The sequence below is a fragment of the Camelus ferus genome, chromosome 21, assembly GCF_009834535.1.
Source record: "Camelus ferus isolate YT-003-E chromosome 21, BCGSAC_Cfer_1.0, whole genome shotgun sequence".
Lineage (NCBI taxonomy): Eukaryota > Metazoa > Chordata > Mammalia > Artiodactyla > Camelidae > Camelus > Camelus ferus.
In genome coordinates this window covers 12,251,689-12,264,157 of record NC_045716.1, presented here as the reverse complement: position 1 = coordinate 12,264,157, position 12,469 = coordinate 12,251,689, and the positions used below count along the sequence as shown (strand labels likewise).

Here is a 12,469-nt window from a genome sequence, read left to right as displayed (position 1 = left end):
AATAACTCAAATATTCATTTTCCATTGAATTTAAAAGTTGAAAGATTGCAAGATGTGTTAATGCACCATACTGCTGTGCATTTTAAAAAACCTATTGGCTGAGTAATATCTCATTGTAATATGTACACTGCATCTTCTTTATCCAGTCATCTGTATTTAAGGCAAAGCATATAAAGATTTTTACTTAAATGTAACTTCTTAGTGAAAGTAATTCTTTGCTACACCTTTGCTTTCTCTTTCTCCCTGTGCAGGTTGTCATCTCTGTCCCACTTATTAATCCAAGCTCGTATTTGCAAGAGCACTGTTACTAGGTCATTGTCATATGGCAATTAACAGAGACTTCAAATGAATATAAAGTCACACCAAAAAAAGTCATATTCCTTTATTCCTTTGTGATTTGAGCTGCTTTAAACATTTTGTATAAAGCTTTTCTCCTTCCAAGGTTCCCTGCTATTGCTCTCAGCCTTTTATATGTCCCTAAATGACCTAGCAAGGAAGGATAAAGACATAACTTTCCCAAGAATTCAGACTCAATTTCATAAACTTTTAAATATATAGTTTTTTGTACTGCATTTTTATCTAAAATTGCTGTGTATATAGTTGCCGTTTCTTAAGTTTCACCCTGATGAGACCCCATGCCCTATGATGATCTCACTAAAATATTTGACTAATTTACATTCATATCTTTAATTATCAAAATAAAGGTATAACCAATGGTTGCCAGTTAAAAGTTCCTTTAATACTTTTACGAAGTAATTTTAAATAACCACCACTCTTATAAATGCCCCAGATTAAAACACTTAAAGTACTGAACTCTCTCTCTGCATACTTTTAATATCAAATATGAAATCTGTTCTCAGAAAATAATCCAAAACATTAATGAAATATGAAGTCACATGATCAATGCACCCTTATTTACAAAAGTGAAAAAAATTAGAACCTAACAAAATATCCCAAGGTAAGGAAATAATAAAACATGATTTAGTTCAGTCATGCAAGAGAACATTCTACGGCCATTAAAATTTACTCTTATGACAATGATGTGGCAACATATAAAATGTTACGATATAATATTAAGAAAAGAATAATCAAGTTAAATTAAAACCATATAAAATGATGTTTACTATGTAAATTATATAACTGATCGAAAGAGAATCACTCAGAAGGAATATGCCACATGTAGGTAAACTATAAACATCGTTGGCAGGATTACTGATGACAAATTTTCTCTAGTTTCCAAATTATCTGAAAAGTGTCTCCATTACTTTCCTATCCTAAAAGACTGTAACATTTAGAACAAGGTAGGCCACTACTTTCAGCATATGCAGTGGAGAGTAGTGGAGTTAGAATTTCCTGGGCTTGAGTCCTTGTGCAGCCAAACTACTTAAATTCTCTGAGCCTCTACTTCTGCAACAGCAAACTGGGATGATATAAGCCAATGCACAGCATATTGTGAGAATTAAATGAGACACTAGCATGCTTGGAACTATGCCTGGCACACAGTGAGCAGTCAATAAACACTAGGTTTGTTGTCATTTTCAACTCTGAAACTTTTTCAACACCTGTGATCTAGATCCTCAAGGTATAAAGATAAATTACACATCCTCAGAGAATTTAGCCTACTAGTTGGATAAATATAAAAAAAAATACTTTTAAAACCTGGTAAGTAATAGAAGTATGAGGTAGGCATTAAGTAAGCATCTACCTCACATAGAATCAAGAAATTGGTAATAGTTGAGCAGAATTGTTATTTTTTTCCTAAGTTTTGTTAAGGCATAATTAACATACATTAAACTACACATATATAAAGGATGAAATTTAGTAAGTTTTGATGTAAGTTTACTCCTGTGAAAACATTGCCAAAAATCAAGATATAAATACGTCCGTCAGCCCTCCTTTCTTTTGGCAATCCCTTTCTTCCATCTCTGCCTCCCTTACCATCAACCATTACTGTTACTTCCCTTAGCATTAATAAGTTGCTCCTGTAGCCATTAATCTGCTTTCCATTATTATATATTAGTTCAGTTTTCAACAATTTATATAAATAGAATCATATAGTATGTGCTGTTTCATCTAACTTTCCACTCAGCAAAATTATTTTGAGATTCATCTACTGTCCTATATATCAATACTTCATTCCTTTTTTATTGCCAAATAGTATTCCATGTGTTGACATCATTGTTTGTTTAACCAGTCACCTGTTGGACACTTAGGAGTGAAACAGCTGGTTCAGAGTAGGTATATGTTTAAAATTTTAAGAAACTGCCAAACTTTTCTCCAAAGTGTGTGTACCCTTTTAAGTTCTCTCAACAGTATATGACAGTTCTAGCTCCACTTCACCCTTGTCCCTTGGTATCATCAGTCTTTTAAATTTTAGCCATTCTAAAAGGTGTGTAGTGATATCTCATTGTGGTTTTAATTAGCAGTTCCCTAATGTCTAATGATGCTGTGTATTTTAAATGCTTATTTACCATTCATGTATCTTCTTTTGGTAAGTGCTTATTCTATTCTTTTGCCCACTTTTTAACTGGATGTTTATTTTCATAATAAGAGTAAGATAAGCATAAAGAAAGAAAAATACACCAATAGAACATAAGGAAGAATTCAGAAATATACATATACAGTCAGTAAATTTTTGACAAAGGTGCAGAAGCAATTAAGTGGAGAAAGCATAGTGTTTAACAAAAGGTGTGGAACAACCAGATACTTAATTTTGATCATACTTCACCCCATACATAAAAACTCACAATGGATCATAGAGCTAAATATAAAATCTAAAATTATAAAATTTCTAAGAAAACAAAGAGGAAGTCTTTGTGACCTTGGGCGAGGTAACAGCATCTTAGATACAACACCAAAAGTACAATACATGAAAGAACTGATAAACTGAACTTCGAAATTTAAAACTTCTGCTCATCCAAAGACACTGTTAAAGAAACTGAAAATGCAAACCACACACTAATATTTGCAAATCATATATCTGGATAAAGAACATGTACCAGGAATATGTAAAGAACATTCAGCAGAGTTTTAAAGGACAAATACAAATTACCAGAGCAAAGAGAGAGATGGTATATTCCAAGGCAGATGGGCAGGGCTGGCAAAAGCAACAGAGCAACACCACCACAGTATAGAGGGAGAGACAGGATGTAAGACGGGAGAAGAGGCTAAGGTACGCATCATTTTTGTAAAACATGTTAAGGAGCTTGAACATTATTCTGGGGTAATGGAGTACTGTGGAATATTTTTAGTAGAGCCAGGACATGGACCAATTAGAGGTTTTTAGATAGCTCACTCTGAAGCCTATGTGGAAGAGACATACTGAGAGAGAGAAGTATGGGGCTGAGCTGTTGCCGCAGCCCAGGTCAGAACCAGAACAGCAGTGGTAGGAATTAACAGGAAGGGGAGAACTCAAGGAAATGCTTAGAAGAGAAAAGATCTACAAAACTTTTTATTACTTGGATGTGGGGGATAAAGAAGGCAGAAGAATGAATACTAGTTATCAAATTCTTTGCAAGTGATATACAGAGTACAAAAGGAACAGTCTGATGAGTTACAATCAGTTCAGCCCGGGACATACTGTTTGAGTAGGAGTCTGAAACGCCAAGAAGAGTCCTAGATATAGAATTAAGAAGTTAATTGGTTTTTTCATATAAAATTTTCCAGCACAATTTATTGACTAATCAATATAATCACTGATATAATAACACCAAGTTCTCATTATATGTACGTCATTTCTCAAGCATTCTGGGCTGTTACACTGCCATACTTGTCTACTCCCATGCCGATGTTACACTGCTTTTCTACTAAAGTTTTATTTTAAAAGCCTTGCTATTGCATAAATAAGTCCCCATTTTATCACTACATCCTCTTCCTCTTCAAAATTGCCTTGGCCATTTTGGCTCTTTCCACACAAGAATTTTGCTAAATTTCATGAAAAACTTGGCTAGGATTTTGACTAGAATTGCACTGAACTTATAAATTAATTTGGAAAAAACTGATATCTTTATGACATAGTCTTCCCATCTGTGAGCATGGCATATATGTTCATTTATTTCTTATCACCTACAATAAAATTTATAGTTTTCCTCATAAATATTTCCCACATCTTTTATTAGCTTTATCCTAGATGTCTTTTCCATTGAATGGAAATCTCTTCTAAAAGTTTTCTAATTGGTTATTTCAAGAATACTATTTTTTTAATATATTGACATTATATACAGTGCAACATATAGATTTTGGAGGCACCATGAAAACGGAAGATTAATAGATAACATCTATTAAGTACCACGTTCTAGGGACTATGCTAAGCCCCTAAATGAAGTACCTATGATGTAGGTGCAACTATTACCTCATTTTACAGGCCAGGAGCCTGAGAAACAGAGCAATAAAAGTAGTAGACCAGGGAATAAAGCCTGAACACCACCAATACTACCACAGGGAAAAAAGCTAGTTAATAAGACACAGCTCATGATCTACTAGATATAAAGAGAAAAGGACAGTGAGATAGCACAGATTTAAATAGTGTGGAGTATTTCAGAAATGACAAAGTGTTCAAACTTATTAAATGTTGCAGTAAAATACAGTAGACACAGTAAAATAAGAAATGAAAAATGCCCCTTGGATTTTGCTCTTAAGAGCACATTGGTTATCTCAGCCAATGTGATTTCAGTGGAATGAAAAGACGAAACCAAACTGTAGTGGCTAATCTCAATGAGCAGTCAAAGGCAACTGAAGAAGAGAAAACAATGAGTATGTCTAGGCTTTGGAGAATCTGGGCAAGAAGGAAAAAAGATAGTAACTAAAAGGAATTCAAAGCCAAAGAGAGGTTATTTTTGGCTGCTTGTATACTGTTTTTCGTGGGGGTTTTTTTGTCAATACCTATGGCCCTTGCTTCTTCATGCATGTTGTACGTTCCACAGTATTTCTCCTTGGTAGCCAGTCAGCTAACAGGATGTCCACATTACTCATTCTTCCCAAGAAGCGTTTCAAGAATATGCATATTCTAAAGGGTTTATACAAGTAATGGGGTATTTCAGGGACAAATATCAGAAAGAGCTACAAATTTTAAGTTTGCAAAATGGAAACAAATATGTTTAAAGATACTTCTCTGAAGGAAGGACTATGCTAGCTAAAGTTGCAAAAGGTTCTCCGCTACAAAAAAAGTTGCAGGGGAAACATTCCATATTACTAGCAGCTAGGAATTTTTCTACCAAGCTTAGCATGTGCATTATGTATATGCATGCATAGAAACACACAAGTATATATACTTAAGGCAAGTCAAGTCTAGTTTTATCATGTTAACATACAAAAAACTTCCCCTGCATTTCTGAATCCACTTATTTTCAGCATCAATAGTACTATTGAAATAAATATACGACCTACATTATTATCCAATAAAGATATGGTATAGAGGGTCAAGATTCATGGTATTTCAACAAAGGCAAAGAATATTTGAAAGGTAAAGCATCTTGAGAAAAAACACCAAAATATGCTGACATTTTCCCATTTTATTTATATTATATCAAAGTTTAAAAAAAAAAACTTTGAAAAAAATATTGGTTACGAATGGGAAGGAGACAGGGAATTTAACGACCGGTATCAGGAAAATCCATTCATCCAAGTATTTACTGAGCATTTATCATGTAGTAGGCAGGTTCTAATAATCAAAACAAAACAAATAAAAATACCTGCCTTCATGAACTCACTGGTGGAATCATCTAATGTATAAACATGGACAGAGCCTAAGTTATCTAAATTCTGAACAGTACACTTATGCTCAAATTCATTAAACAAACTGGTGGAAAAAAAGAACAGAGAAACGGATGGGGTGACACGGTGATGGGGAAAATAGGAGGAACATATCAGTGAACATGGTCAGTGACCTTCAATTCAGCCCCCAGTTATTTCCTTAATTATTTATGCCTTCATTTTTATATCTTAAAATACCTGATTGGTAGCATAAGAATTGAAAATACTACTACATTTATAGTAAATGTCTACTAGTAAGATCAAAGGTCAAAGACTATAATCACTCTTACAAGCACCTTTGACTCCCATAACCCTCCTAGCATACTTGCTTCACAAAACCACAGCTATGGCTAAAGCAACCCTTCACCTACTCTGCACCTACACCCATGCAGCTGAACATGGCAGGAGAACATTCACACTCATAATTCATGACCATGAATTTCAGGTGGGCCGTTCATTCAGCACAGCAATCATACCATATTTCCTAATCTCTTCCTTGTCCTAGTCTTTCAGATGCCTATTTCACACCTCTCTTTTTTAACCTTCCAATATCTTCTCCCCCATCCTCACTTGTAGCAGTTTTCGACCTTGCTTCCTATTGAGAAAACTGAGGCCATAAGAATCCTCATCTGCACCCTCAAACTCAGCCTTCCCATTTGTTGCTATAGACAACTAGCCCTGCACCACTGCACAGCCAGTCCAGGCTCTAATTTCCATTCCTTGTCACCTAATCAATGACATTGTTCCAGTAAGTTTACTTTTCTCTCATCAATTTTTCACACCTATAATTCTTCTCAGCTTAAAAAAATTTGACCCTGCTTATCCTCACAGCTACCATTTCCTTGCTCACCTTTGCAGCAAAAAATCCCTGAAAAGAATTGTCTGTATTCACTGTCTCCAATTCTTGTCCTCCAATTTTCTTTTAAATCCACTCCAAGCAGGGCTTTGCCTCCAACTCTCCATCAACATTCATCTTATCAAGTTCACCAATGATCTCCGCATTGCAAAATCTAATGTTCAGTTCCCAATACCCTTCTTACTTGATACACCCACCTCACTTGACACGACTGATCATTCTCTCCCCTTAGAATATTTCCTTCACTTGGCTGCAGGACACCATTGGCTCTGAATGTTTTCCTTCTCCATCACTCGACACTCCTTTACCTCCTTTACTGCTTTATCCTCTGTAACCCTTTACCAGGGCACAAAAGTTCCGTCTTTGTTCTTTTCCCTTCTCTAGCTACACTCTCTCTCCTTGGTACTCTCACCCAGCCTCACAGCTTGAAATACTGTCTGTATGCTGATGCCCCCAACATTTAAGCCTTTAGTCCAGACCTTCCCCTGAACTCCAAACTCACATACTCAATTTTTTTCTCAATATATCTTCTTGGATAAACAAGCATACATCTTAAGTTTCCACATCCAAAGTGTAATCTCTTATTTTCCATCCATACTGACTCTAGCCATAGCCTTCCTCATTTCAATTTATGTAAATTCTATCCTTTGAGTTGGTCAGGCCAAGAACTTTGGGGTAATCCTTGACATCTCTTTCTCATACTCTTATATTCAATCTGGAAGGAAATCTTGATCATTTGGCCCTCAATCATTAAAATATGTTTTTTAGACCAGTGATTTTTTTATTTATTTATGAATAGGAAATAATTTACATGGTTAAGAAATTTTAAAGGTAGACAATATGTAGTGAAAATCTTCCTCTGCACCCTTATTCTCTTGCCACTAGGACACCTCCAGCCTGCCCTGAGTAGAAACTAGTACACATGAGAACCTTGTAACACATTTCAACATCTTACTTTAATAAAAATATACATTCTTTACCTCTTTTTATACAATAGTAGCATAGCATACACACTATTTTGTACCTTGCTCATTTTACTTAACTACATGGATTTAAGATTTTATATCAGTATTGCCTCATAAAATCTATTTTAAACTACATCTATACACTCGACTCACTGCTACCACCCTGGTCCAAGCCATCGTTTCTCTGAATTATTGCAACATTCTCTCAACTGGGCTCCCTGTTGCTACACTTGCCCTGTACAGTCTATTCTCAATGCAGCAGCCAGAGCGATCTTTTTAGATGTCAAGTCAAGCATGTCATCCTCTGTTCAAATCCCTGCAATGGCTCTCCACTTTCCTCAGAGAAAAAGACAGAAGTCTTATACTACCATGGTCTTCAAACCATATGATATCTACCTGATTACTTCTGTGACCTCATCAGCCCCTCCTCTGCTGTTAATTGAACAAGCCAGGCAGCAATATGCTATTCTAAAAATAGCAAGATGGCCAGTACACCTGAGAAACAGCGAGTAAGGGAGAGACTGGTTACAGAAAAAGATGTAGAAATTGATTGGAACTGGATCAGGTCAATTTTGGAGGCTACAATAAATATTAAGATTCTATTCTATAAGAGACAAAAATTCACTAAAGAGTTTGACAGCTGAATTGTTAATCTGATTTGTTTTAAAAAGATCACTTGGACATGGTTAATTTTACTTGGAAAAGGTAAAATGTTCATAAATTGGAAGAGAAGAAGAGAGGAAAGAATAATTTAGGAGGGTTTTACAATAGTCCAGACAAAATGTAACAGTGATTTAGATCATAATGATCAGACTCAAGGTCTAGCTTGAAAGGAGAATGGAAAGGATTTATTGATAAGAGTTGTAAGAAAAAAAAAAATCTGAGCCCTGAACAACAAGGTTTGAACTGCTCACTGATCCACTTACATGCAGATTTTTTTCAATAGTGAATACTCCGATATTGCATAACCTGCGGTTGGTTGAATACATGGATGCCAAGGAATCTTGGATGTGGAGGAAATGTGGCCATGGAGGGCCCACTATAAGTCACAGGCAGACTTCTGACTGCACAGTGGTTTAGAATCCCTAACACTCACGTTGTTCAAAGGTCAACTGTATCATAAAACTTTCTAGTATTATTCCACTGCAAACATGACCAGAATAAAAACCATCTTAAATTAGCTGAGAAACTTTTCACAATGCTAAGAATTAACTTGCACTTTGTTAATTCCACACCAGTATAAACCCAGTTGTAATACCTTATTTATACGGATTTCAAATAAGGAGTAATTGTAGAAAGGTTTTCATAAACACTAGCTATATATAGGAAGAGAAAAGGATGTTAAGCTTGAAAACAGAGCATCAAGTCTGAGTCAAAGAAAGAATATATCAAATGATGCCTTCTTTTTGAATATTCACTTTCCATAAACTGGTATTCTTACATGAATTTAATAATTCACTCTGATGGGCCTCAGTAATTTAAGTCTTTGGAACAAAATAGGACAAGCATTTTAATTGGAGAAAAGTTATTCTGACCGACCATGGCCAGGTTGCCAGTTCACAAAGGAGACATCATTGAAACACTGTTTAATCTTAGGCAAAAGGTCATAGGTTTTCTCTTCTACTAGGTCAGCTGTATAAATCGACCCTAGTCAGCAGTTACAAAAGGCTTTACTTTAACATTAAACATGTAACAAAACCAAAACAGAATTAAAATATTTTTAAAATACCTTACCCTGGCAGCACAAGCGAAAGAATCAGGGCCATGAGCTGCATTTTTTATGCCATCCGTTCCAAAGAGGGCTCTAATGCTTCCAGGAGCATCTGTACGTGCCAGTCCAGAGTTCGCAGGTCCAAGAAGTCTCTTCCACTCACATATAGCATCATCTCTTAAAATCTCCATGGCAATTACAGGGCCACTCGTAATAAACTGGATCAGTTCACTATGAAACGGGTAAAAGACTGATTTGCTACATTTTTCTATCAACTGAGATCTCTCTCTTAATAAGGATATATTACTAATTTAAGTATTTCAACATATACATGAATATTATGATCTCAGAACCATTGGCCATAGTGAGTTTTACATGGGCAAGGTAAAATTTTCATAAAATGAGTGTCTTGCATGACCTAAGTCACTACAAATCACTAACGTTGTAAAATCAATTACTGTTAGCAGAAAAATCAGTTTCATTGAATAAAGACTATTTTGTTCATTTAAAATGCATAATGATCTGTGCTTTTTGCATTGCTCTGAAAGGTACAGAAGGATCTTTTTATTTTCATGTGGTTAAAATTTCATAATAAAGTGATGAGAGCCATGTCTTATATTTGTAATAAGAGTTTTTGTGTGTAGATCTATTGGAATTCACAAAATGACAATGAGTTTTCAATCAGTAAGCACTGAGTTGGTCCAGTGACATACAAAACATTCAGCAAGGAGCTGTAGTAATATCAACATACACAAAGACCCTCACAAAGAAGAATTTCCAAGAGAATTATATATGCCTATTCTAACAAGGTTTCAGAATCTTTTATAATGCTTAGTTTAAAATAATCTTATAACAATGATTTTCTTATATAAAACTTTTCTTCAGTAAAACACTACTCTGTGCAGAACACCAAATGACATGTCTATTGGAGCAGTTTGGCTGACGTTCCTCTGTTTTAGAAATGTAAGCACTCTCCTTTGTCTCTCAATAGTAATATGAGGTGCACAATATTCACTAACTTTAAATACAACCCAAATATTCAGAACATAGATACAGTTTCTAACATATTTGTTGCTGAATTTCAAGGAACAAAATGTATATGAAACTAGTCAACATAGAACAGTTTTATGAATAATGTTTTATATACATGAGAATGCCAAAATAAGTTTAAACCACAAAACATATTCAACATAAAATGAAATCATCACTCTATTTTCAATCTACTGAAATCTAAAAAGAAAGCTATGCTCCTTATAATTTAAGGAAATCATTATATTAGCTTCTGATTAAAGTTTAATATATTTAATGATAAGAGAATTCTTATCTAATAAAAGGACAGAAAAAACAATTCCTAGAAAAAAGCTCTCTGCAGTTACAAGATGCTGCTAAGGACTTTTCGACAAATTATTCTTATGGAACAAATTTTTGAATCATAAAATTATAACTCCTTAGTTTTCCAGGATATCCTCCAAGATGCAACATGAGCCCCAAGGTTAGTACCTACTTTAAAAAGGGCCTGGACTGATGGTCTATATGAAAGTCTGTTGCTTCTTTCCTATAAAATAAAGTGACAATAGTTAAGAATTATGTAAGGAAATTATTTTAGCTAACATTAATAAAGATGAAATTCTCTGACCAATATGTGAATTGATTAATGATTTTTCAAATATTCTGCTCAAATCCCCTCTCTTTTCAAATTTTTTGCTAGCATGGATTTCTATGTTAAGATGTAAAATTAAAATGAATATAAGAAGCCATATTTACTCTATTACTCATGTTCTTATCTTCCTTTTCACTGGCATCTTCAACATTCTAAAAACACATCTGACCAATAAGAAATATTTGTTTTTTAAAGTTCAAATAAGTTACATCAAAAAATGCAAAGCCATCTTCAATTCAAAATTTGTCACTTCCTTCTACAGGCTTTAAACTTGAGAGGTTAGCCTAGACTTCTAATTTAATAGTTATAATTTTCTGTCTTAGCTGGATTGCTCCAAAAAGACTATATACTTGTGTATTTAAAAAGTGCTTGACAAATCATGCATACCACTGCATTCTTACTAGTTATTAATGTATTTTAAAAATGAACGGTTGAACTAACACCCTCAAAAAAAAAGTAATATGGAGATATTCAGAAATCTCAATTACGGACAAGAGGGATTTATTTTTTAAATTTATATTCCCACAGCTATAGAGACTATGAAAGGATAATGGGCTTTTAAAATGATTAGCTGAAAAGTCTAAATCTCTAATCAAGTACCTCTCTTAAACTTGTACAGCTTTCTCAAAGGTTTTAAGCTGAGTTCACAGAATGTGACAAATTATGTCAACATCAACTACTTTTTAAAGTAGCAAATTAAAGTATCCTCCAACAACTTTCAGGCTTGATAATTTACCACACAATGCTTTAAGATCTCAAAAGATCTCTATTACAAAATGAAATCACGTAATAAGCTGTATCAGGCTATTCTTTTATTCAAACCAAGTGTAATAAAATATTCTCTTTGGCTAGGAAGAGATTATGAAAGTAAATTATGTAAATAAAGAAAATAAAATTCATCCCAAGAAATGGAAGGGGGAGAAAATCCATCTTTTTAGAGCCTATTATATGCCAACATTAAATTATTTTATTAGCCTATTATATGCCAACATCAAATTATTTTATTAGCCCTCCCAATACATAGAAATAGGTATGATCACCTTCATGTTACATATGAAAATAATGAAGTTCAGCATGATTACCTAACTCATCCAGGTGAAAGTGCTAGTAAGGGAAGAGGGACAGGGAGATTTGAACCCAGATGTCTGATTGCAAACCTCTGACTGCTTATGCCCTTTCTATTACCAACTTCAGGAAACAAAAATTCTGGACGGTAAGGAGAAGAATTCACAAAAAAGATATGGATATACTATTCTGCAGCCTAAAATGAGGTAACACCAAATGTCTGAAAAACTCATGTGGGGAGGATTTTAGAAGTTAGCGATGAGACTATTAATACAGCCAATTCTAAAATTTAACTACTAAAAAAAGGAAAATCAAAATCTTTAATATAAAGGAAAAGAAAAATCTTAATTACTAAAAGTATTTCATTGTTTTTTTCTAATGTCACTGACCCCACAGTATTTCCATTCAAAATCTATTATTGAAACCAAGAGAGAGTTTATGAGTTTTTTTCTCATTGTTAT

At 34.3% G+C, this 12,469-nt stretch overlaps 1 protein-coding gene across 7 annotated transcripts in view; it reads right to left on the bottom strand.

Moving 5' to 3' along the window:
- NME7 (NME/NM23 family member 7) overlaps positions 1-12,469 on the bottom strand; it is a 171,996-nt gene that overhangs the window by 108,974 nt on the left and 50,553 nt on the right. For all 7 annotated transcript variants that reach the window (XM_014556069.2, XM_032463786.1, XM_006173248.3 and 4 more), the window contains 2 exons: positions 10,788-10,838; positions 9,307-9,514 (listed from right to left, as the gene is read on the bottom strand). In XM_014556069.2, coding sequence (XP_014411555.1) covers positions 9,307-9,514; positions 10,788-10,838 — 259 coding nt within the window. The remainder of the gene's footprint in view (positions 1-9,306; positions 9,515-10,787; positions 10,839-12,469) is intronic.